This window comes from Lissotriton helveticus, chromosome 5_1, assembly GCF_964261635.1.
Source record: "Lissotriton helveticus chromosome 5_1, aLisHel1.1, whole genome shotgun sequence".
NCBI lineage: Eukaryota > Metazoa > Chordata > Amphibia > Caudata > Salamandridae > Lissotriton > Lissotriton helveticus.
The window spans coordinates 77,196,102-77,223,528 of NC_136065.1; the positions used below are offsets into that span (position 1 = coordinate 77,196,102).

Below are 27,427 nucleotides of genomic sequence, written 5' to 3' on the forward strand. Positions count from 1 at the left end.
CAGAGATTAGCCTAAGACTGCTTAAGCCACACTACCTAGAGGGTAAGCAGAGGTTGTCTTGAAGGTAACCCTCAGCCCTGACGAGGAAGAGAGAGGCCCTGCTTGTCGCCAGTGTGGCACTGCGCCAACCAGAGACTCCCCCTTCCTACAACTACCTTTTTATCTCAGTCCCGGCATCCACTGGCGTCGGCTTGAAAGGCAGATTTGCTTCTCAGTGTCACACATCTAGCTGCTCTTCTTAAAGTTTCATGATAAAAATAGATTCTGCTTTTAATACTGGATGGCCTGTAAATACACAATAACATCTGGAAAAAATGTTGCAGACTAGTTAATTCTACCTAATATGTTTGAAGGACCTGGGAATGTTTGTGGAGTCCTGAAAGCCCTGCAGGAGGCTATTGTGTTGTATTTGTGCTGGAATATAATCTTATTGCAAATTGTTCACAGAGTCTGCCTATCTTTGCACAATACACATTTCATAAGCTACAATAGTGGCTTGTGCAGCAGGGTAGATGTTTCACAAGAAAACAAGTTATACATAGTGGTCCGTAATTGTGATGGAATCTTTGCAGTTTAGGAACTGCAATGTTTAACAAACAGTTCTGTATTGTGATATATCTCAACTGGCCTCGTCATGCTCACCTTGTCCAAAAGGAGAGACAAATAGATACCCATTTAGTAGGTAATTTGTCAGAAAGGAAACTAGAACACCTGGATTAATTGCGGCTTCGCCGCGTAACCACATTTTGTGATCATAGACAAATACTTGACTTCAGCGATGGTCCATTTCTTCTCTATCACCTTCAAAACCGTGTGTTTAGAATACCAGCGATACAAAAAACCTATTGAGTTTGAATTAATGGGTCTAAAGGAATCTGGGCAGAGCCAGCTTTAGAGTTAGAGGCGCCAGGTGTGACAATAGTTTTACGCGCCCCTCCGCCCATGACCGCCATTTCCAAATATTCCCTCACTCCCACCTTCCAACAGTGGCACTTATCTCTACACAGCTCCTCCCTCACATGCAAATTTGATTTATGTTTTACTGAATCCTTTTTGATTTATATTGTAAAGGTTTTAAATAACCATGCACAATAAAGTATTACTTACTCACATGCATGTCTTTTCTTTTATAGCGCTACTCATGCCAACTCTAGGGTGTCAGAGCACTTTACACCAAACATACCTTTTATAGAAGCAATGAATCTTAAATGTGTAAATAGGTCTTTAGGAAATGTTACACAAACCAATGAGGATTACTGTTCTGTGATCTGCATGTACACGTTCTTTGCAGCAGGCATTAACTCTCTGTGCTACTTTGAGTGAAAACTGTGATCTCTCTCCAGCAGAAACATTAATCACCTGCGTTATCTTGACATTTTTATTGTTGCCTGAAACCTGCTGGACACACGAGGAAGCAGCAGAGGATTTTAAAAGCCAAAGTTATTTCTACACACATCACCGCTCACAGGTTAGGGCAGGTGCAGCTGCACCGGTCGCACTGTTCTAAAGCCGCCCTGAATCGGGTTACATACAGGGTTCAAGTGGCAACTGTCTTGCGTCTGAGGTCATTAATAATATCCCTGTTGTTGGGCGGGGAAGGAACGGTTTCTAGGGTCATGTTTAAAAACAATCACTTCTCAGCACAGCGCTATAATGTGCATATTAATGTCAAAGCTCCGCGTGTGAAAGAAATAAACATTTTTGAATTTTACAGAGACTTTATCATATGTTACATGATGTCTGGTGCATGATTCACATGGCAAACATTTCCTGCCCTTGTTTTAAAATTGTACAAGGAAAAGAGTATGTAGCAGTCAGTTTCATGTGAGGGGGGGGTGGCTTTGCACATGGGGGTGGATGACATCTATACATTAATAAATCTACATGAAAGAAACCTTCATTTTCTGTCACTGGAGTTACTCCGCCGCTGCCACCCCACCTCTCCCCCCCAGGGACTTATCCCCAAAGGGACGTTTTATTTGTTAAAAGCGTCTCTGCTTGTGCTCCTGGTCGGATTATCACTGCGCGGGGAGGGAGGGAAGGATGAGGGTCTGAAGCTCCCTGCAGCTCTCACACCAGCCTCAGCTCCGCTCCTCCCCAGAGACAGTAGAGCGGGAAGAGCCTCTCTGTGAAGGGGGCCTGCGGGAAGGAGAAGAGAAGCTCCATGGAGTCCATGGAGTCAGCATTGTACAGGGACAGCCGCCCCCCCTCGTAGTCCAGATACACCCCCAGCTTCAGGGGCCACTCTAGAAGGGACAGAGGGGTCTGAGGGGAGGTGAGAGCCAAGTACTGACCCCTCGACCACCCCACAGCCCAGACTCCCCCTTCAGGGCACCATGGGAAGTCACCCTTCCTGTTCACAGACTCTGCTGCGACCCCCACACGCCATGCTCTCCCCTCCTTCAGCAGCTCAACCTCCCAGTAATGTCTGCCGGAGGTGAACCCCTCGCTCCCCAGCACACAGGGCCTGTAGGTGAATCTCTTGGGGGTGTCCGGCAGGCGCTGTGCTGTGTCCGTCCCTCTCACACGTCTCCCCCCCTCAGACAGGAGGAGCCCAGGATGAGCCGTGTCAGGATCCAGAGTCACCATCACTGCAGAGAAGATTTAATGACACAAAGAAAGGTAATTACTGCTTCTGTTGATTAATATGATTAATGATCATATGATTAAAGTAGACCAGACCTGGAAGGAGCACGCGGCGCTAGAGAGCGCGGCACTAGACTGCTCACTACACTAAAGCGCTCATTCATCTAGAGCACACACACTACACCGAACAGCACACTGCACTGCAGAGGACATTCTACTACACACTACACTGCACCATGCAGCACATACTACACCACACAACCACACATAAGGCATACTGCACTATCCCTCCCGAGGCGTACTACACTACACCACACTACCACACATGAGGCATACTACACTACACTATATAGACAGGACATTCTACTACACACTACACTGCACCATGCAGCACATACTACACCACACAACCACACATAAGGCATACTGCACTATCCCTCACGAGGCGTACTACACTACACCACACTACCACACATGAGGCATACTACACTACACTATAGAGACAGGACATTCTACTACACACTACACTGCACCACGCACCATAATAGACACAGACACTGCGCACACTGTACTACACTAAACACTGCAACAGATAGGGCACTGTACTAGTCAGTACACTGGACTTGATGGCACAGAGTGGCAGAGCTACTTCAAGGTATACAGTACTAGCCAGTACACTGCATTGAATATTACAGAGTAAGATAGCTAATAGAATATATATTGTACTATTCCGTACAGAGCAAAAGATCTACCAGAAGGTGTACTGTACTAGTCAGTGCATTGTATTCAATGTGACAGACAAACAGAGCCAGGGCATACTATACTAGTCAGTACTGTATATTAAATGGTACAGAGTACCAGAGCTAATATAAGGTATACAGTACCAGTCAGTACATTGCATAAGATGGTACAGAGTGACAGAGATGCTAGAAGATATACTGTACTACACTGTATGAGATAGTACAGAGTCACAGATCTACCCAAAGGTGTACTGTAATAATCAGTGCACTGCACACACTGCATTATATGGCAAAGACTGATAGAGCTACTAGAAGGTATACAGTACAAGTCAGTACACAGTATTAAATTGCATGGAGTGAGAGAGCTACTGGAAGGTGTACAGTACTTGTTAGTGCACTGTGGTACAGAGTAAGAGAGCTATTACAAGGTATACAGTACTAGTTAATACACTGCATAAGGTGGCACAAAGTAACAGAGGTACTGGAGTCTAATTAACATGTCAGTACAAGATGGTACAGAGTGACAGAGCTACTAGAAGGTATACATTACACATGCACTGCATTCGATGTCACAGAGTGAGAGGTACTGCAAGGTACACTGACATAGTCAGTACACCACGTTAAATGCCACAGAGTAACAGAGCTATACCATGGTATACAGTACTACTCAGTACACTGCATTGGATGGTGAAGAGTAGAAGAGCTACAAGAAGGTATAAGTGCAGTCAGAAGATTGCATTTGATGGTACAGAGTGAGAGAGCCAATAGGTGTACAGTACTAGTCAGTACATAGCATTAGATGGTACAGAGTGAGAGAGCTAATAGAAGGTGCACAGTACTAGTCAGTACATAGCATTAGATGGTACAGAGTGAGTAAGCCAATAGGTGTACAGTACTAGTCAGTACATTGCATTAGATGGTACAGAGTGAGAGAGCTAATAGAAGGTGCACAGTACTAGTCAGTACATAGCATTAGATGGTACAGAGTGAGTAAGCCAATAGGTGTACAGTACTAGTCAGTACATTGCATTAGATGGTACAGAGTGAGAGAGCTAATAGAAGGTGCACAGTACTAGTCAGTACATAGCATTAGATGGTACAGAGTGAGAAAGCCAATAGGTGTACAGTACTAGTCAGTACATTGCATTAGATGGTACAGAGTGAGAGAGCTAATAGAAGGTGCACAGTACTAGTCAGTACATGGCATTAGATGGTACAGAGTGAGAGAGCCAATAGAAGGTGTACAGTACTAGTCAGTACATGGCATTAGATGGTACAGAGTGAGAAAGCCAATAGGTGTACAGTACTAGTCAGTACATTGCATTAGATGGTACAGAGTGAGAGAGCTAATAGAAGGTGCACAGTACTAGTCAGTACATAGCATTAGATGGTACAGAGTGAGAAAGCCAATAGGTGTACAGTACTAGTCAGTACATTGCATTAGATGGTACAGAGTGAGAGAGCTAATAGAAGGTGTACAGTACTAGTCAGTACATAGCATTAGATGGTACAGAGTGAGAAAGCCAATAGGTGTACAGTACTAGTCAGTACATAGCATTACATGGTACAGAGTGAGAGAGCTAATAGAAGGTATAAGTGCTAGTCAGTACATTGCATTAGATGGTACAGAGTGAGAGAGCTAATAGAAGGTGTACAGTACTAGTCAGTACATTGCATAAGATGGTACAGAGTGAGAAAGCCAATAGGTGTACAGTACTAGTCAGTACATAGCATTAGATGGTACAGAGTGAGAGAGCTAATAGAAGGTATAAGTGCTAGTCAGTACATTGCATTAGATGGTACAGAGTGAGAGAGCTAATAGAAGGTGTACAGTACTAGTCAGTACATTGCATAAGAGGGTACAGAGTTTTTTTATTTTAAGGGTAGCTTATAAAGCGCTTGGTTACGCTAAAGCGTGTCCCCGCGCTGCAACTGAAGAACTCTGAGCGAGGTGGAGAACAGTGATCCGTTATCTGGAGAACAGGTGTGTTTTAAGGTTCTTGCGAAAGCTGGATTCGGATGGATCCAGACGAAGATGGAGAGGGAGGGAATTCCAGTTTTTCGCTGCCAGATAGCGGAAGGAACGTCCGCCCATACGGGCTCTTTTGACCCTAGGAACCTTAAGTAGGCCCTCATATGCGGAGCGCAGCTCGCGTGCAGGTGTATACCTTGTCACTAGGTTCTGGAGTGGAATAGGAGATTTCTTAGCCAGGATGCGGTGGCATGTGCAGAGGGCTTTAAATTCCACTCTGCTTTTTACTGGCAACCAGTGGAGGGTTCTGAGAGCGGCTATGGTGTTTGATCGTTTAGGGATTTTTAGGATGAGACGGGCTGCCGCGTTCTGTATTACCTGAAGGCGATTCATGGCTTTGCAGGTGGTACCCAGGTAAAGTAGGTTGCCGTAGTCTAGGCGTGATGTCACAAGGGCATGTACCAGTGTTTTCCGTGCTGACATAGGAAGGAGGTCAAGGACCTTCCTTATGGTTTTTAGGACACCAAAACAGACGCCCGCAACTCGGTCTATTTGGGGTCCAAAAGATAGGTCAACGTCGAGCCATACGCCTAGGTTTTTTACTCCCTGGCGGGGTATGGGAGCTTCATCCAGACATGGAGGCCACCACGCCGATGACCAAACAGAAGGGTTCCCCCCCACAACGAGCACCTCGGTCTTGTTGCCGTTTAACTTAAGGCAGTTGGTGGACATCCAGGCTGCAAGTTCTTGCATGCAGTTCCTGAAACTGTCCATCGCAAGACCGGGTGCACGCGATAGGGAGATAGCCAGCTGCGTGTCATCGGCGTATGACACGATGCTCAATCCGTGACTTACGGCAATTGAAGCCACTTGAGAGACATAGAGATTAAACAAGGTTGGGCTCAGGGACGAACCCTGGGGGACGCCCTGACCCAAACCTATGTCTCTCGAGTAGTGGTCGCCCTGGCGAACCTGGAAGCTTCTCCCTGTCAGGAAGGATTGTAGCCATTGGAGTGCAGCTTCGGATATACCTCCGTTGTTCAGACACTGTAGCAAGTTGTCGTGCGCCACAGTGTCGAACGCTGCACTCAGGTCCAATAGGATGAGGGCCATGGTGTGTCCCTCATCTACCCCCTGACGTAGGGTCTCAACTGCAGTAAGCAGTGCAGACTCTGTAGAGTGGCGGGGGCGGAATCCGAATTGGGTGTCGTGCAATAAGGCAGCCTTTTCCACGAAGTCCATTAGTTGTTTATTGACCGTTTTTTCGGCCACCTTGGCTAGGTAGGGCAGGAGTGAAATTGGGCGGAGATTGTCAAGTTTCTCAAAACTGATGGTAGGTTTCTTCCTGAGGGGCAGAACCACCGCCTTTTTCCACTCCCTAGGTACTGTCTTGGTAGTAAAAGATACATCGAGTACATGTCTAATGTATGGTTCTAGTACCCTTAGACTATCCGTCAGGCGTTTGGGTGTGGTAGGGTCTCTCGGAGAGCCCGACTTCACCGACCTGCAGATTTTTAGAAGATCTTCCGTGGGAGGGGTAGTAAAGTTGATAAGTCTAGGTTTATCTCCCCACTCCCTTGGGCTTTCAACGAAGTCTGCCCCGGTTTTGGACTGCGTAGGGAATGCTGAGTAGATTTTTGTTATTTTATCTGAGAAAAAATCTGCGATTTTGTCACACAATTCTGGCGAGCAGTCAGCGGGGGCAATAGCTGGGTTTCCGCTTGAAAGAGTTTTGTAGAGTGAAAACAGCTCTTTCGTCGAGTTACCAGCCTCACTGATCCTATTCGTAAAATATGCTGTTTTTGTCTTTCTGATTAGTCCATGGTAGATTCGTCTCTCGGTTAGATAATTCTTTCTGGTTTCTTCAGAGAGAGTCTTGCGCCATTCTCTTTCGGTTCTTTTCAGTGCAGTTTTCTGAACTCTTAGTTCCGCGTTGAACCACGGGGCAGTTTTGTTTATGCGTCCCCCAGATTTAGTTTTTCGCAAAGGGGCTGTGCAGTCTAGTGCCTGATTAATGCGTGTGCAGAGGTTAGCATTGGCTGTGTCAGCATCCTTCCCTCCTGGGCTTCCTCCTTTCGTTAATTCTGCACAGAATTTGGGCTGAGAGAATGTAGCCCATTTCCGTTTAAGGTGGTACATAGCTGGTGGCTGTGGGGGTCTGCTTCCCGGGATACGTATGGAAAAAGGGACCAAATAGTGGTCCGACCATGGGATGGGAATTGGGGTCATAGCTTCCGCTTCCCCCCAGTTGACAAATATGGGGTCCAGCAGATGACCCTGTTGATGGGTAGGGCCTCTAACAATTTGGGTGAGTTGGAGGGCTTTCAGTGCCTGGCCAAAATTCTTACTGACGTGGTCTGAGGGGTTATCAAGATGAAGATTGAGATCCCCGAGTACCAGAAACTTGTCAGTACGCAGTGCGGTTTGTATAATTCCTTCAACCAAACTCTCCTCGAACCTGGCTATGGGGCCTGGGGGTCTGTAAATTAGTATGCCCTTTAGCGTGTATTATTATTCACTTTGATAGTGAAGCTCCCTGCTTCACTGTCCAGGATGGGAGAGCTATCTAGCTGGCATCGTAGGTTTTCGCGGGCTATAATTGCGATTCCGTGAGAAAGCCAATAGGTGTACAGTACTAGTCAGTACATTGCAATAGATGGTACAGAGTGAGAAAGCCAATAGGTGTACAGTACTAGTCAGTACATAGCATTAGATGGTACAGAGTGACAGAACAAGGCCACTGTCCTTCCTGGTAAGTATCACTGCTCTTCCCTGCGCAGCTCCACCACTGAGGGACTGCCCTTGAGCCCGAGCTCCGTGCAAGGCAGGTGTTCGAGGCTCTTGTCCACCCACAGGCGAATATGTGACGTTTTTCCGCATATAAATATCCCGCATACCATCACTCTGCAAAAATGATTCCGCAAATACTATCACTCCGAAAATTAACACAACGCAAACTTTTACAACAAATATGCCTTTACCACGCATGCCTTTACAACGCAAAGGCATGCATGTTAAAGGTATACTCATTGTAAAAGTTTTAAAGGTAAGTGAGTACCCTGCAAAAACACTAACCTACACTACACAAACACTACCCTACACTACACCAACACCAAAACACTACCCACTACCCTACACGACCTTATACTACACCAACACTACCCTAAACCCTAAAACACTACCTACACCAACACTACCCTAAACCCTAAAACACTACTCTACATTACACATACACTACCCTACACTACACAAACACTACCCTACACTACACCAACACCAAAACACTACCCACTACCCTACCTTACACTACACTAACACTACCCTAAAACACTACCTACACTACACAAACACTACCCTACACCAACACTACCCTAAACCCTAAAACACTACCCTACATTACACATACACTACCCTACACTACACAAACACTACCATAAACCCTAAAAAACTACCCTATACTACAAAAAGACTACCCTACACTACACCCACACCACACCACAACACTACCCTAACCCCTAAAACACTACCCTACACTACACATACACTACACTAACACGACTCTAAACCCTAAAACACTACCCTACACTAAACATACACTACCCTACACTACACAAACACGACCCTAAAACCTAAAACACTACCCCCTGCATGACCCTACACAAACACTACAACACTACCCTAAACCCTAAAACACTACCCTACACTACACATACACTACAATAACACGACTCTAAACCCTAAAACACTACCCTACACTACACATACACTACCCTACACTACACAAACACAACCCTAAAACCTAAAACACTACCCCCTGCATGACCCTACACTACACAAACACTACAACACTACCCTAAACCCTATAACACTACCCCCAGCATGACCCTACACTACACAAACACTACAACACTACCCCCAGCACGACCCTACACTACACAGACACTAAAACACTACCCTAAACCCTAAAACACTACCCCCAGCATGACCCTACACTATACAAACACTACAACACTACCCTAAACCCTATAACACTACCCCCAGCACGACCCTACACTATACAAACACTACAACTCTTCCCTAAACCCTAAAACACTACCCCTGCATGACCCTACACTACACAAAGACTACAACACTACCCTAAACCACTACCCGTGCATGACCCTACACTACACAAACACTACAACACTACCCTGAACCCTATAACACTACCCCCAGCACGACCCTAAACTACACAACCACCACAACTCTACACTAACACTACACTACACTACACAATCACTACCCCGGCACGTCCCCCACCCCTAAAAAATTTACCCAAACCCCCTTACCTCTCTCGTCGTCGTGGTTCCACACTCCTCCGGGTTGCATCTTCTTGAAGTCTATTATTTTTTCACAACGCATGTGCATTTACCATACATGCCTTTACAACGTAATTCGTTGTAAAGGCATGCGTGGTAAATGCAGCTGCGTTGTGAAAAAATGCGGAGTGATGGTATGCGAGGTCAATGACCTCGCGGAGTAATGGTATGCGGACTGAAAGTCAGCGGGAAAAAAGATTTGGAGTAACGGTGCCGTACCCCCACAGGCTCCTGCCTGCACCTCATCCCTGGTGGTCTAATGGAAGAGCACAGTTAACAACCAGGCTTCTGGTACCTTGTCTTTGTCATAGGTCAGAGACTACCCCTCCCATGATGCATCAGAGAGGTAGGTGGCTGGTGTGCTTTCACAAACTGCACAGGGGTCCTGTCAGCTGACCGACAGCTTATTTTATTTTATTTTTTTCCCTCATATTGCGAAATTCTTATGTTTTCGGAATTTCAGGTTACTGCCTCTAGTTTTTGTTCTTATCCGGTTCTGCCCCCTTGGTCTCTCGTGTTTGGGGAGATTATCATCCTCCGGATGATTTTTAGAGGAGTACCCTTAAACCTTCACATAATAAGAACTCTGGTTTCAAAACGGGGGGAGCTAGCCATTATGACTACTCAACAAGTACCATACTTGTTCGCCAGAGATTGTTTCGCGTTAATCATAGGGCTATTTTCTTCTACCCTATGCTGTTATTAAGATGATTTTCAAAACTGTCCCAATACTTAAATCTCTTGCTGTTATATCCCCTTTTATCAAGTTTATTAATTCTTACGGCTGAATTTATCCATTCTCTATGTGTTGGGGGGGTGTTCCCAACCCACTTAATGCAGATTTCCCTTCTTGCGAGTGCTATCAGTACAAAAAGTAGATTCTCTTGATTTTTGTTTAAGCCCCCTCCATATGCTATTTCTTCGATCCCAAACAGAGTTAAAGTGGTACTTACAGTTATATCCTTGTTCATGATCATGCTTAAGGTCTTACCCACTTCATTCCAAAATTCCTGTAGATTAGGGCAGCTTCTAAACATGTGAATATCGTCTGCATTATCTTCTCCACATTTCGGACATTTCTTTGTTCCTGCATTTTTAAATTTAGATAGTTTCTTTGGCGTCCAGTACGCTCGGTGTATTGTGTACAGGTGATTTCTTTTCAATGCTGCCGATTTAAGTGTTGACCAGCATTTCCCCGCTGACTTTTCCCAGATTAGGTCCAAATCGGGTATCGATAGAGTTTTACCCCAGATTTGTTCTTCGATGCTTGTATTTCCATCACCTGTATTTATTAACGCCCAGTACCACTTTGCCACCTCTTTTTGTATCGGTGTTATCCTTACCATCTCTTTCTCTAACTTTTCGTTTTCCCTGTTGTATGTAGGAATCGTTTTAGACCAGCTTAGGATTTGATAGTACTTGAATTTAGAAATTGTGTTATCCGTTAATTTTTGAAGTTCTGTCCAGGTGTTCAAATTTGAACCATTCAGTAACTGTCCCCAGTAATTAATGTTTGCAAGTTTTAAGGGAGTTGCCAGTAAGTCTTTTACGCATTCTGGAGTACCTGGCGAGCACCAAATTGGAGCCATCTCACTGTAGTATGGAATTTTTAAAGTTGCTCTTATTTGTGTCCACAGTTTTGCTGCCTCCCTTAAGATCTTCAGTTTTATTTTTTTAAAGTACTTGGGGTGTCCGAATTTAAATAAGAAGTGGTCATTAGATTCTGTAGTTGCTTGTAGATGTATTGGGTAATTTTGATGTATTTTTAAAAGCACTCGGGTGTTTTTGAAATAGAACGCCCTGTGATACTCCATCAGATCTGGGCTAGCAAGTCCCCCATCTTGTTTTTTCCTCCGAAGTTTTTTTAGTGATATTCTTGTGGCCTTCGAGGCCCATATAAAACTTGAAATTTCGCTTTGTGTTTTTTTTAGTAATGATTTCCGAAATTCCAATGGAATTGAATTGAAGAGAAATGTATATTTTGGTATTATTGACATCTTGATGGTGTTAGATCTTCCTATCAGACTTAATGGTAAGGTAGACCATACCTTAAGCAGTTTTCTTACATCTCCTGCTACCTTCATTATATTGCGTTGCGGGATTTTGTTTAAGTCGTGGTTCACTAAAATTCCTAGATATCTTATTTCTTTTTTTATGTTTGGATTTTTGAACTTAGTATTCCAGGTCATGATTTCTGTTTTTGCGTGGTTTACTAAATAGCCCGAGACTTTTCCAAACTCACTTATGATTTCTTCTATCTTTTCTTTGGCTTTGATATAATTGTCCGTGAAAATCATTAAGTCGTCCGCGTATAAGGCAATCTTTTTTTCCCATGTTTGATATTTGAATGGTGTTATTTCTTTAGCATTTCTTAGTTTGTTTGCTAGCGGTTCAATATATAAGTTAAAAAGTAAGGGCGAAAGAGGGCAACCCTGCCTTGTGCCTCTTCCAATCTTCACATCGTCTGTGAGGCTTCCATTGATTAGAATTTTAGATCTTGGTGTCTTATATATTTGCTTCACAGCTTGTAAGAAGGAGTTGCCGATGTTGTTTTTAATCATGACTTTCTCTAGAAAAGCCCAGTTCACTCTGTCGAATGCCTTTGTGGCGTCAACAGTAAGTATGGTGAGAGGAACTTTCTTTTGTGTGGCTACGTCTATTGCGGTCAGAAGTTCTTGAGTGACCTCGTTCAGCTGTCTCCCTTTAATGAATCCTTTTTGGTCGATGTTTATAACTCGTGGCAATACTTTACTTAACCTTGCTGCCAAGATTTTGGTGAATATTTTATAGTCCGCATTTAGCAGTGATATTGGTCGATATGATTCACATCTAGCAGGGTCCTTTCCAGGTTTTAAAATAATGGTAATTATTGCATCGTTCCAGGAATCTGGTATACTGCTTTCTTGTTCCAGGATCAGGTTAGCCAACTCCGTGATATGTGGGAGCAAGATGTCTTTTAGTTTCATGAAGAACTCGTTAGGCAGGGCGTCAGGTCCTGCTGCTTTTCCTTTTTTCAGGCTTTTAATGACCTCCTCTACTTCTTTTGTTGAGATCTCTTTATTTAGTTCTATCTTGTCTTCTTCCGTTAGGGCTAAGGATGGAGCGTCTTCAAGATAGGAATTGATCATAATTTCTTGTGGATTAGTATCTTCCGTATATAATTCTTCATAAAATGCTCTGAATTCCCGCTTAATTATATCTTCGTCCGTACTTTGCGTTGTTTGGCCTTCCTGTTGTATGCTCCTTACTTTATTTCTGGCTAAGTCTGTTTTAAGTTTCCACGCCAACCACTTTCCACATCCCTCCCCATATTCATGTTTTGCTAATTTGCTTGACTCCCACTTTTTCCGCACTCTTTCTTCCAAAATGTCTTCTAGGTTTTCTCTGTTCTGTTGTCTCTCTTGCAATAATTCTTCTTTTCTAGTCGTATCTTGTTCACTTAGTAAAAGAGAATCTAGAGTGTTGATGTTACCTTCCAGATCTGTGATCTCTCTTTTTAGTATCTTATTTCTGAAAGCTCCTAGGCTCAGTAACTTTCCCCTTATCACAGCTTTATATGTGTCCCAGGTTATCTGTTTCGTAGTGCCCGTTTTATTGTTTTCGAAGAAATGTATTGTTTCAGTTTCCAATTCCTTTAACATTTGTTGTTCTTGTAATATTGCTCTTTCAACTGTGAATCTTCTTATTGTTCCTACTGTTTTGACCTGTAGTGTTAATTGTACTGCCGAGTGATCTGAAATATGAGCTGGGAGGTGAGCTACACTTTTTACATTTTCTGAAAGTCCTTGGTCAATAAGAAAATAATCTATTCTTGACCTGTGTCCCAATTTTTTATTGTGTAGGGTAAAGGGATGATTTGCTTCTCCTTTCTCTCTCCAGATGTCAATCAGCTCTAGATCTCTTCTATAAATAGCAATCCACTCCCTCATTCTTGGTAGGTTTGCCTGTCTCCCTGGTGGCGACCTATCTAATCTGGGGTCCATTACTAAATTAAAATCTCCTCCCAGAATTATAGGTGCTGTGGCTAATAGTAGCTGTGAATATAGTTTTTGTAAGGGGTCTGCATCATCTAAGTTTGGGCCATAGTATCCTGCTATCGTGTATGAGTTGTTTTCAATTTTTACTCTGATAACTGCCCATCTTCCTTTATTGTCTACTTCTACTGAGTCTATTACAGCTTTTAACGATTTTTTTGTGATTATTGCAATTCCTTTGACATTACATTGCTGTGTTGTACAAACACAAGAATCTATCCATCCTTGAGTTTTTGTTATTTGGGCCCATTCTTCTTTCAAGAGGTGCGTTTCTTGCAAGATAATTATTTCACTTTCAGAAGTTCTAATATATTCTAGGATTTTACTCCTTCTACTCTTAGTCCTTAATCCATTTACGTTCCAAGAGAGAATCTTGATGTCTCTATTTATGCTCCCCATACGTTCTGATCCTTCTTGCCATTCTTCTGTATGTCGAATTTCGTGACATGAAACTCCGGTTCGTTTTTTCTTCTATTCCAACATATGAGGATTTTTGCTTTTTTTCCCCTATTTTGCGCCCCACCCTTTTTTTTGTGATGCTTTTGTGTTTTTTCTTTTGTGTTTATATTTTCCCTCCCCGGGGAAGCCTCCTTCTTCTTTTCCTTCGGTTATCTTCATAACCCTCATGTCTCCCCACCCCGTGACTCTTAACTTCTGACTTTTCCTTATAAAATAATTTGAAGCCTTCTATCCGTATTCTTTAAAACTTGTTCAGGATTATGTGTCTCAAGGATCTTATCTGTTCTTATCTGTTCTGCTCTTCTTCTCTCCTTTGGTCCCGCATGAGCTCGATAAATGTTTTAACTTCTTCTGGGTCTTTCATATTCCTCATTTTGTTCCGCCACATTATCCTGAGGGATGGTGGAAACTTCATCTGTACCGTAGCCCCTAACTGCTGAAGTTCTGACATTAAATTTCCTAGCTCCCATTGTCTTGTTTGGGAGGCCTTCGACATATCGGATCTTATTCTGAAGGTCCAATTATCTTTATTGAAGTTGCCTTTTTTCAGTGCCTCTCCCAGTATTTTGTCTTTTAACAAATATGTTTTGAAGTTAACAAGTATTTTTCTCGGATTTTTCCTTTCTTTGCTTTTTCCAAATGGGTCTCTGTGAGCTCTTTGAATGTCCTCCTCTAATTGTGCCTCATCAATCCAGGGGAAATATTCTGCGAGTAAGGCAACTACGTACTTCTTCATGTCTGACCCCTCTTGGTTTTCTGGAACATTTAGGATCCTAATGTTGTTCTTTCTTGCCTGATTTTCCAAAGATTCCATCTTTTCGTGCACTATTTTGTTCTCTTGTCTCAGGGCATTTATTTCGCTTCGATTTTTTCCCACCCTTTTGTCTAGAGCCACAACTTCATTTTCTACTGCTGTCACCCTGTCACCTAATGCGTTTAGCTTGTTATCTAGCTTTTCACAGACCTCCTGGATTTTGTCTTGTTTAGCTTCCGAAATAGTAAATTTCTCCCTCATTTCCGTCCATATTTTTTCAAGAAGTTCGTCTGTGTGACTTTTCTGAGAGGTCTTTTGCTCGTCTTGTGAACTTTCTTCTCCTTCCGTGATCTTCTGTTCTTCTGTGGGATTTTCTTTTCCCCCCTTTTCTCCCTTTTCTGCCATGGGGACTTTCTGGGGCTCTGTTTCCTTCCCCACTTCGTTTCCTTTATTAATCTTCCAAAAGTCCTCTAATGGCTTTGATTCAAACCTGTCTTTATTCTTGTTTCTGGTTCCTTTTTTCTTAATTTCTGAGGCCGCTTTTTCGGGCTCGAAATACTTCCCATGATGCATCAGAGAGGTAGGTGGCTGGTGTGCTTTCACAAACTGCACAGGGGTCCTGTCAGCTGACCGACACAGCTTATTAGCTGTGAGAGCCCGGCTCCTAGTGCTTGGCTTTACTTCCTATTTGGACCACGCCTCTGTTTCGTGTTAGAATCTCTGTCTCTCCTCTCCAAGCTTGCAGTACCCTGGATCTGCTTGTGGAACCTCTTTTCTATAGCGCTAGGAAGCGCTGTTTGCACCTGTTTTTGAATCCTTTCTGACCGTGGGCGCAAGGATGCACGGTTTTCTTTTTTGAATCCTTTCTGACCGCAAGCGGGAAGACGCGTTGTGCTTGATCAGTTTCACCGGCAAGCGCGATGACACGCTGTTTTCTTTCAAGCCCTTTCTGACTGCATGCGAGAGGGCGCGCTGCTCTCAGTTCTTTGGTTGCCTCCACCTGTAAGCGCTGATTCCTAATTTTGTTGGCTTTTTTTTCTAGAGCGCGCGGAAGTGCTGCCAGCATGTTTTCCCTTCAACCCTGAAAAGAGCAAGGTTGCTCTCACATGCTCTCACACACCGCTGCCTTTACTTCCAATTTCCTTGGGTAATTTAAGTGTGAACCTACCCTGAGCCAATTTTTCTGTTTTATATTGAGACTCCACAAAGGTCGACTCACGTGAGTACTAAGGAATTCAAAAATGTTGTGTAATTTTCTGATGGATTGATTATATTGCTCTATGCTGTAATAGAGTGAGTCAAGTTACACTGCCTGCCCTGGTAGGATCTGTGAGACTGTGTATACCGTGAATGCTTCAGCTGTGAACATTGGCAGACGTATGCCTTTGAAATAGACTGGTGGCAAGTCAAACTCACTCTGTCTAGGGAATTCTCTGGTTTCCATTTCCTTTTTTATGGATTGAATAGGAACTTTCCTTACAATCACCACCTGTATAATGACCATTGTGAGTATGTGAAAGTACACAGTCTGAGCCTATGATAGAGTCAATAATACTTGTAGTTTAATAGAGTATTTTCCTTAACCTGTCCTTTTTACTCTTGTCTTTTGTTGCAGGTTCCTTTTACCTCTTGCTTTGCCCCATCGTCCCTTTTGAGTGGTCAGGAAGTTCATAGGTGGTCCGACTGTATTTCTTCACTCCCTAGGGATCCTGCTCTACCCTTCTGAGTATATTAACAGAGGGTTACAGGATCTCAGGGTAGAGGATAGACTCTCGCTTCGCTCCTGTGGATATTGGAGTTTCTGTGCGGAGACTCGAGGCCCCGAAAAGCACTCTGCTCTTCTGCTATTCCGCTCTGTTCTCTGTGTCTGTTTCCCTCTTTGTGCTCTATTTGTTTTGCCCTTTATCTTTTGCTCTTTCTGTTTTTGCTTTTCTCTCTCTTTGCTTCTGTTTTTGTCACTTTTCGTACACTCCCTGCCTCTGCTGCCCCGCGCCCCCCCCAGCGTGTCGCTACCAGCTGACCACCCTCCCACTGACCCCTACTTAATAGCGGCCGCTGCCACCGCGCACAGCAGGGGCACCGCTGGCACACCAAAGGCAAGCCAATCTTCTCCCATTTGCGACCAGTGCCAAGGCCCCTGGTCCCCGACCTGCCGCCGGTATGTCCCCAGCACACTCCATGCTCTTAACCCCGGATGCAGCAACAACTACAAGCTCTCGACGCCAAGCAACACCCAGGGCCTGATCTCTTGCTGACAGTGCCACTGCACCTTCACCCAGCTCCGGGCCCCAACATCAGCACCCTGCCCACCGGACGCCGGCGCACACAAACCACTGAACTGCAACCTCCTCAACGTGCTCTCACTGCACAGACATGACATAGAAATCTGGGACCTCCTCAACACTCACAGGCCCGATGTCGTCTTCCTCACAGAGACCTGGACCAACACCAGCTCCACACCCGACATCGCAACCACCATCCCCGACAGATACAAGATCCTGAGAAAGACTGCCACCCAAGGAGGCATCAACATCATCCACAAAAACTCCCTCCGCATAACAACCAGCTACCCGGACAACGCCTCGCCCACCATGGAACATCTCCATTTCCATATCCAGACCAAACCCAAAACGACGCTCCGTGGAACACTGGTCTACAGACCGCCTGGCCCCTGCGCTCCATTCACCAACATCATTGCTGACCGCATTGCACCCAATGCCCTTGCCTCCATGGACTACATGCTACTCGGAGACCTAAACTTCCACCTGGAAAACCACGACGACCCCAACACCACCGCCCTCCTAAAGAATCTCACCAACATAGGACTGAAGCAACGTGTCTCTGTTCCCACTCACACAGCAGGACACACACTCGACCCTGTCTTCGCGGAGAGGAAACAGCGTCTCCTTCAGCCACACCACAGAACTACTCTGGACTGGCCACCACCGCATACATTTCTCCTTTAGAAAACCCACCACAAACCAGCACGCGCGCCTCATCCCACGCAGAAGCAGGAACAAAGTCACCTAAGAACACCTCACATCCATCCTCACCAGCACTCCACCCCTAACCATGCCAAACTTCAACACTGTGGCAAACAACACGCTCGCCCCCCTCTGGAAAGCGTCAGGATGTCGCAACAAAAAAGCAAGCTGGTTCACCAAGGCACTCCAAGAATCCAAGTGCTCCTGCCAATGACTTGAAAAGACTTAGAGACACAGCAAAACTCTGGAAACATGCACAGCCTACAGATCAGCAACCACAGCACTCCAGCAACTCATTAAAGCCACAAAGAAACGTTTCCTCCAAGACAGAATCCTCACCAACCTCCACAACTCCAAAGAACTATTCTCCATCATACAAGAATTTGCCAAACCAGGCAGCGAAACAACAGAAGTTCCACCCTTCCTAGACCTCTGCAACAGACTCAGCTCCTTCTTTCACCTCAAGATCAAGACACTCTACGATAACGTCGACGAACAAGACCTCTGCACCACCTCAACTCCCACCCCCAGCAACGCCACCAAACAGACCACACTCATGTCAGAAGACACCTTAAAGATCATGAAGAGTACCCACTTAGGGGCATCCTCAGACCCCTATCCGCCCCACATCTTCCACATGGCCACCACAGCCATCGCACCCGAGCTACGTCAAACGGTCAACTGCTCCCTCGAGACCGCCACGTTCCCTGACGACTAGAAGCACACTGAAGTCAACCCGCTCCTCAAGAAACCCTCCGCAGACCTGACAGACCTTAAGAACTTCAGGCCCATCTCGCTGTTTCCATTTGCAGCAAAAGTCATCAAAAAGGCCGTCAACACCCAGCTAGCATGCTTCATTGAAACCAACTGTAGTGGGGATGACCCGTACATTTACACAGTGTTAAGTTAGCATGGGTTTATTAGAAGTCTAAACGCCATTTTTACTTTCCTGCTCTGCTTTGCACATGACACGCACTTGAGCTATTGTTTAGAGAACACGGAGTATTTTACTTCACATGAGAATAACTTGTTTTGCTGCATTGCTAAGCTGCTTCATTAGTTTAGTCTGTACAGTGTGAGCAGGGACCGTCAAGGTTATCTTAGACACTGCGGCTGTTGTTCTAACTGATAAATGTAAATGTAAATTGATACTTGTATAGCGCACTACTCACCCGCAAGGGTCTCAAGGAGCTTGTACGAATACCGCTGTGGAACCCATCCTGGCTTTCCCTGTGAAGCGTCCACTCCTGGGCACCCCCAAGGTGGAGGCCAGGCATCCTTAGCGCACGTTCTAGCCATAACACATATGCAGCTGTGGCCACCTCCGATATTGGCGCGTTTAATAATGCAATGCGTAGGCATGATTACACACACTTGGAGAACTCGATGTGATCCACTTCTGCTAAATACCATAGGTATGGGGCCGCCTATGTAAGCCTATGGACCTACTATTAGTTATAAAATAACCTACTAGCAAGGTAAGGTGAAATATAGGTATATATTCAACCTGTTTCCATTTAGCATTGTAACATGCTTTCTCCCTTTGTATTTTATGGAATAGTAACTATGCTGACAATCTTGTTTCTAATAATATGTCTGCTTGTATTTGCTATGGTGCTGCGCTTGAGATCACGGCGTTAGAAATAAACATTTCAAACTTGCTCGTGTCTCTTTGACTCCCTGTTTTGGACTGGTATGAGAGTATACCGAAAGAGTGTTCTTCTTTTCCACATTACCCGAGGTAAATTAAGTCACATGTTCTGGGTTGACTAATCATTGGTGTTTTTGCTATAGGACGAGGAACCAATGAGTTACTGATGCTAGTATGCTAGGGGATATTGGGTACTAAGGTGAGTTTTGGCACACCCTAGTTCACTAAGGTCCTAAGTCTCTGTGCACAGTTCTGTGTAGGAGCAGAATCCCTACAACATGGCGCCCAACGTTGATGGTCATATTTACAAGACGCTTGAGTAGTGCTTATATCAGTCCATAACCCCCTCACTATTGTTTCCGGTTAACAGTGGTGACGGATAAAACCTACCTATAGTTACATAGGTCTTTTCAAGCTTGAATCTATCAAAAGGTTTCCTTTTGAATTACTACCCAGTTGTGCTACATTGTATTGCATTGTACTTCTTCTTTCTGTGTCGTAATGGCTGACATTGACATACCTCAGCATAGTCGCATTGCGGTCCGCAATCATTTGCAGGCTTATAATGTCGTCTTGGAGGGCATGGCAGTTATTTTGGTGGTGAGTGCTGAGGCAGCATACCCTTTTGAGATTTACTACTCATTGGTGACGTTTGCTGCAGTGGATGCGGCTACTCGGGTGCTTCACACTTATACTCACTCAGCCGTTCCCGTGGAATATGTTCCTTATAGGACACAGGAGGTTCCGATTTCTGCTTGGCAGCACCGCGCTTGGTTTAATGGCGCCCTTCCCCACATTTTAACGGCAATTAGATTAGGTCCTTTGTCCATTCCTGGCGCATCATGGCCTGTTTTGGCTGGATTTACCCTGCATCTTCGCGCGGGGGCAGTCCCCGTTGCAGACTTAAGGCTACTATATACCTCTGCAATAGGGGTTATTCGGGCCCTAGTCCAATATATTACTCGCAACTTCCAGGGCGGGGTCCCTGGAGTTGCTGCGCTTCCAGCTGGACCGAGTGGAATTAAGCTTAGTCCCGTGATGGTTAATGCGGTTATGGGCAAGCGTCCCCTGGATAAGTATGATATGCCTTTCTGGCTTGCCGAGTAATTTGACCAGCTGGAAGCAGTTTTTCCTAATTCGAGTCCTGTAGAAAAGCACAGGATTGTTACAATTAGTTTGCCCAAGGACTTGGTACCGGAAGCCGGTGGCTCCGACAGGGGAGGAGGTAATCCTCCATAGTTTTGCGTACACAGCTTCGAAAGAGCATGCGCTGAATTTTGCAGAAGAGTGGGATAAAGCACTAGCACCGGCTTTGTACTGTACTCACTGCGGTTGGGATAAATTCTCCCCCCAACATTAGATTCCTTACAGTCTATGCCGCAGCCTCAACCCCAATATCCCATGCGTCGTGAAGCTAAAGCTTCCGTGGCAGAAATCCTTGAACAATTAGAATATCGAGGTGTAATTGAAACTTGTGTGTCTCCGATAAATAACCCGCTTTTTACTGTGACCAAGCCTGACGGTTCGTATTGTTTGGTATTGGATTACCAGCATTTAAACTCGCATTGCCATACCTGTGCAGTACAGAATACCCACGGCTCTGCCTTGGTGGATGGTCTTGTGCGTAAAAGGTTTAAAATCACACTTGACATTTCCAATGGTTTTTTTGCCCATAATTTGTCTGGTTTAAGTTCCCAATGGACCAGTTTTACCAGTGGTGTTAAACAACGCCAATTTAGACGCTTGGCCATGGGCTATAAGAATAGTCCAGGTATGTTTGCTGCCCGTATTGTCTCTCTTTTGGAGAGAGTCGACCCAGATGCGTGTTTGTATGTGGATGACATTTATCTCACAGACGACGAAACATGGGCGCATTATTTGTAGTTTTGCGGACTTCGGTTACAAATTCAACTTTGCAAAGTCACACATTGCAGAGTACACAGTGTTGTTCCTGGACTATGAGCTCAACAATGAAGGACGAGGATTGGCTCCTCACTTCTTGGAGAAATGCGCACAACTGCGTGCTCCGACAACTCTGAAAAAATTACAGTCCTTGCTGGGATTCTTGAATTTCGGGCGTACTTATATTCCCGATTATGCCCAGCGTATCAAGCCACTGTATGCTTTGATGCAACCTACTTTTACCAAATTGTGCTGGCTGCCTGAACATTCAGCCCTTTTGCAATCATTGCAGGCTGATATTCTAGAATCTAAATTCTTACTGACTTGTGATAACCACACCAACCTGGTGATAAGAATCGTCCCTGGGGCGGTGGGTTTCACATACCTTACTTTTAACAAAGGTGACACAGTACCTATCGCTTACAAGTCACACTTGTACACATCGGCTGAACTGCGGTTTTCCACTGTGGAAAAAGTTTTGACAGCAGTGCAAATGGCGATTCTAAAGGAACGTGCACTGACGCAGGGAAAACGTATGTTGGTTGTTACCCTGTATCCTGCCCTGTAAGCAGTGACGAAAGCCAGTGTACCGTATTCTAAAGCTTTGCACCCACGGTGGATACAATTGGCCACATCTTTGACGTCTCCGGATGCCACGTTTATTTTTGATGCCTCCTTGCAGTCGCAGGAGTACTTATTTATTTTTGATGTCTCCTTGCAGTCGCAGGAGTACTTACAGTATGAATTTGTTCATCCTGCTCCTTTGACTATGCGCCCGTTGTAGGATTTCCATTGTATCATTTACACTGATGGTTCTGGCAAGTTGCGCATGGGTCTAAGCATGCATATGTCTCAGCCTGCGCAATTGTGGTCGGTACTATGGTGAATGGAGAGTTCAAGTCCGATGTTGTGCATACACAGACATTAGGGGACTGTACCGCCCAATTGGCAGAGCTCCATGCTCTATTGCTTGCATTGGAGTACGCAGATCCTGGTGTGACTACTCTTATTGCGAGTGACTCTTGTTACTGTGTCCAGTCTTACAATGACCATCTGTTCTTTTGGAATCAAAATGAATATCAAGACTCCAAAGGTAGCACAATAAAACATAAATTGATCTGGGTCAGAGTGGCTGAACTTAAAGAGCGATTGCCACTCGCATATGTAATTCATACTCTTGGTCATCAGCGTGTGGGAGCTCACGCTCTAGGCAATAGTTTGGCCGAAGAGGCCAGCAAGATCAGCAGTATCAACATATTTGGTTGCAGCAGTTACACGTTCCAAAAGTAAGATAGATGATGACATCTTGGCAGCAATTGCCGCTACTGAGAAGGGAAGTAAATGTCCTACGGGATTTCCTTCAAAGTATTCTTATCACTTAAGTCCTGATAAAGTTCCTTATGTGAAAATACCCGACTTTGGTGAAAGATTGATTCCCAACGCGGACCGCAGGATGTTCAGGCCGTAGAGGCTTTGTTTTCAGATTTGAAATACTATGCTGCCTTTGATGCTGAGGATTTTCAGGGATTCTGCTAATTAAGGTGATTTGTATTGTTACAAGCACTTTGGGAATCACTACCCACACAAGGCGAATACAAGAAGGACTTTGGTTAATTATACCCAATGGGAACATTGTCCCGCTCCTTTTGAAGGTAACTCCAATGCTCTTTTACAGAGATTCACATATTTTACTGATTTTAATCAGTCAAATCCTAATGCATTTTATTTTAAGTTGACGGAAGAGTCCTCTTCCAAAGTTAGACTTACCCACACTAAATTATTATATTACAAGTCCTTTATTGATCAATTGGCTATTGGGGGCTATGAACTGTGGAAAGATACCATTGATCTTAAATCTGTTTGGGGTTCTAAAAATTGGCAAGTGCAAGGCACTGAGGCTTCGCATCGTGCATGTCTCATCCCGTATCATATGTTGTTTTTGAATTCGACTATTACACAAACAACCTGCTTTGGATTGGCTACTACAAAACATTTAAATGCACCTTCTTTTCCAGAACTGGAAGAGTACCCCGGTTGGGATAATAGTACCAGAATGTCAATTAGAGAATTACAGGCCCTATTGCTGAATTCTAAATGTAACATTTCCAGTTTGGATCCTGAGGGTTGGCTGCTTTGGCACAAAAGTGCTGATTCATGTCAACATCGTTTTCTGGGTTTGGCCCCTGGGTATACACAGGTTAGGGTGGATCCCCGTTTTGATAGTGACCATTCTGTCACTATCTATTCAGTAGGTAAGCTATGTCAGAATTGGCTCAAACACTCCACGTTAGAGTCAGTTAAGCTTCATTTGTCTAAACTGACTGACGATGTTGATCTGAATGACTTTGTAAAAGGTCCTACAACTGGCAGATCCAAAAGATGGATTTATGCGGTTTACAATGAAATTTGGAAACTGTCTCAGATTGAGGCTGCTTCTCGACTGAGAGCTATCGATCAAGCTAATTTAGAAAAAGTGCTTGCAGCTGTGGATAACAGCATTAACACGCTTTCTTCCCGCATTTATACATTAGATAATATTGTTTCTTCTGTTGTTGATATTGTGCAAGAAGATGTGTCTGTTTTATTTCATGGACAAAACCAACTGCGTTCCATCATGCAGTTTGCTTGGACTTTGCCAACTTTAAAGGCCGGTCAAGTGCCTTGGGACTACATGAACACGTCCTCCTTATTTGCTTCTTTTAATTTGACTGAAAAGCAACAGTTTATGTCAATGAAAGATGCAATGTTTTCTATGTTACATATTGAAAAGTTAGAACCTTTACCATTTTCTGTGGCCGAATATAATTCTGCTGTGTGGCTTATTCATGGGTTAATCACACTCCCTTTCCCTCTATTCAAATTTGAAGCTTGCAGGAAGTATTATGCCATAGGCAGATATGAACCTTTAGGCAGCGCTTATCTCCATGGAGCTTGGTCGCTGCCATTTACATATAGATGCCTGAGGGAGGGTAAAGAAGTTTATTTGAATGTGAGGATTGCACAATGACACCTGACCGATCATTAGTGTGTAGGAATATCCAAATCCATGGCTCGTGTAATCAGAACGCGCCTAATTTGGCTTGTGTTTTAAAAGGCACACCTACGCCAGCTATCACGCCAACATTCACATTACTAGCAAACGGTAGTTATTTACTTTTAAATAATGAAGACTGTTGTGGGATGCTCTCATGAGTTCCTTACATAGTTACGGTTTCAGAAAGAGTAGTTAGTTGTAAAAACGTCTTGTTTCCTCCTCCACATGGGAAGCTGGATGTTTCCATCTGGCCGTCGATTCCTACCTTGAAAGCAGAGTTCAACAAGATGAGTCAAATAAGAGCTCTATTGTCGCAGAAAGAGGCTGCCCTCACATCTGCTCATGAAACATTTGTCCTTCATGTGGCCAACAACCGCACAGAAGTCCATGCTTTATTAAATACGGATTTGCCCTTACATTTCAGGGAGTTAATTCACACTATCTTTAATGCTTCCTCGACCACGGGCCTGGCTCACTTTTTAAAAATTGTTAGTTGTGGCCTTCTCACTTCCTTTCAAACTATAATTGGTGTGCTCCCGGCATTTTTTCATTCGATTTTTTTCAAGCATCTTTGGTGGATTCCCCTTGATGCTTGCAGTGGTGGCCGGGGTGCTTCTATTACTTTTTCTATTTAAAAATGGATGCACATCCTGTGGCTCACGACAATATGTCCCGACTGTTGTTGCTGCGCAACGGAATGCTTAGCTATTGTGGCCTCTGGCTACATTTAGTGCGGCTTATGGATTATCGTTTCGATTTTCCTTTTTCACTTGCGTCCAGCCTGTCTTTCATTGCCTGAGCTGCGATTTCGACTGGGCCCTGGATTTGTGTCTCTGCAGTACGGTGTCTCCCAGCACGGATTATGATCAACTGATGAGCCCCTTAGTTGCTCATGAATTGCTTTGTTCTGGCAGTGGGATTATGGCCTTTGCAGTGATGCATGGAGTCCTGGGACGTTGGAATGTTTTTGCAGCTGCGCATGACTTCTTGGCTCGCAGTTTCATAGAAGAAGACCCGAGTTTTCCTCTGATGAGGATAGAGGCACCGGTTATTGAAGAACATTTATGTTCATTCCCCTTATTGAATTGGATGGCTGAAATGTTTTCGGATGAGAACAATGACTTCCTATTGGAGGCTGTTGCAACTTACTGTGCATATACACTGTTGGAGTGAGATGCGTTTCGTTTTTCTGCCACCGACGTCTTGTGATGGACATCGGATTTTATTTGTTGTCATTTCTTTATTTTTTTCTGGCTATTGCCTTTTCTATACCCACAATTGTTGACTAAATTTAAATAGTTTTTGAATTCGGAGCTGGCTCACGTTTCCGTTATGGCAAATTTTGATTTTGATTCTGACTCTCGAACTTGACCTCTGCTTTCCAAATTTGCCCCCTTCTTATCCGTGCTCCGATCAAGGGAAGGTGTAGTGGGGATGACCCGTACATTTACACAGTGTTAAGTTAGCATGGGTTTATTAGAAGTTTAAACGCCATTTTTACTTTCCTGCTCTGCTTTGCACACGACACGCAGTTGCGCTATTGTTTAGAGAACACTGAGTATTTTGCTTCATAGGAGAATAACTTGTTTTGCTGCATTTCTAAGCTGCTTCGTTAGTTTAGTCTGTACAGCGTAAGCCGAGACCGTCAAGGTTATCTTTGACACTGTGGCTGTTGTTCTAACTGATCAGCGCACGTTCTAGCCATAACACATATGCAGCTGTGGCCACCTCTGATATTGGCGCGTTTAATAATGCAATGCGGAAGTATGATTACACACACTTGGAGAACATTCGTATGCTGAGAGCTTGTGCAGAACTCTATGTGAACCACTTCTGCTAAATACCAGAGGTATGGGGCCACCTATGTAAGCCTATGGGACCTTCTATTAGTTATAAAATAACCTACTAGCAAGGGAGGGTGAAATATAGGTATATATTCAACCTGTTTCCATTTAGAATTGCAACATGCTTTCTCCCTTTGTATTTTATGGAATAGTAACTATGCTGACAATCTTGTTTCTAATAATATGTCTGCTTGTATTTGCTAAGGTGCTGCGCTTGAGATCACGGTGTTTGAAATAAACATTTCAAACTTGCTCGTGTCTCCTTGACTCCCTGTTTTGGACTGGTATGAGAGTATACCGAAAGAGTGTTCTTGTTTTCCACATTACCTGAGGTAACCTAAGTTGCATGTTCTGGGTTGACTGATCATTGGTGTTTTTGCTATAGGACGAAGAACCAATGAGTCACTGATGCTAGTCTGGTAGGGGATATTGGGTACTAAGATGAGTTTTGGCACACCCTAATTCAGTAAGGTCCTAAGTCTCTGTGCACAGCTGTGTGTAGGGGCAGAATCCCTGCAACACAACAATTTCTTCAACACTTCCCAATAGGGTTTCCGCAGCAACCACAGCACCGAGACCACCCTCCTCACTGCCACTGATGACATCCGCACCTTCCTCAACATCTACATTGTCCCACCTCGCTACCATTGTCAGAAACCACGGGCTCAACACGGGCTCCTAAGCCGATGACACCCAGCTCATCCTCTACCTCACCAAAGAACCCAACATCACCAGGCAACACTTCCACGATGGGATGAAAGACGTTGTAACCTGGATGAAGAACAGCTGCCTGAAACTCAACTCAGAGAAATCAGAAGTTCTCATCCATTGCTCCACCCCCTGAAATTGGGAGGACACCTGGTGGCCCCCTGCCATTGGAAACCCACCCACCCCACAGACCATGCATGTAACCTCGGCATCATACTGGATTCATCACTCACAATAATTCGTCAGATCAACGCCGTCTCCTCAGCCTGTTTCAACACCCTCTGCAAAACATTCAAACGGATCCCCTCTGAATCCAGAAAAACGGTTGCACACGCCCTCATCACCTGCAGACTAGACTATGGCAACGCAAGCTCCAGACCATCCAGAAATCCGCAGCCAAG

At 44.4% G+C, this 27,427-nt stretch overlaps 1 protein-coding gene across 1 annotated transcript in view; it reads right to left on the minus strand.

Moving 5' to 3' along the window:
- Window positions 1-1,629: 1,629 nt before the first annotated feature.
- Window positions 1,630-27,427, minus strand: part of LOC144752391 (E3 ubiquitin-protein ligase TRIM39-like) — a 215,574-nt gene continuing 189,776 nt past the window's right edge. Inside the window, exon 7 of the mRNA XM_078640325.1 lies at window positions 1,630-2,591. Within this exon, the coding sequence (XP_078496451.1) occupies window positions 2,071-2,591 (521 nt within the window). The 3' untranslated portion in view covers window positions 1,630-2,070. The remainder of the gene's footprint in view (window positions 2,592-27,427) is intronic.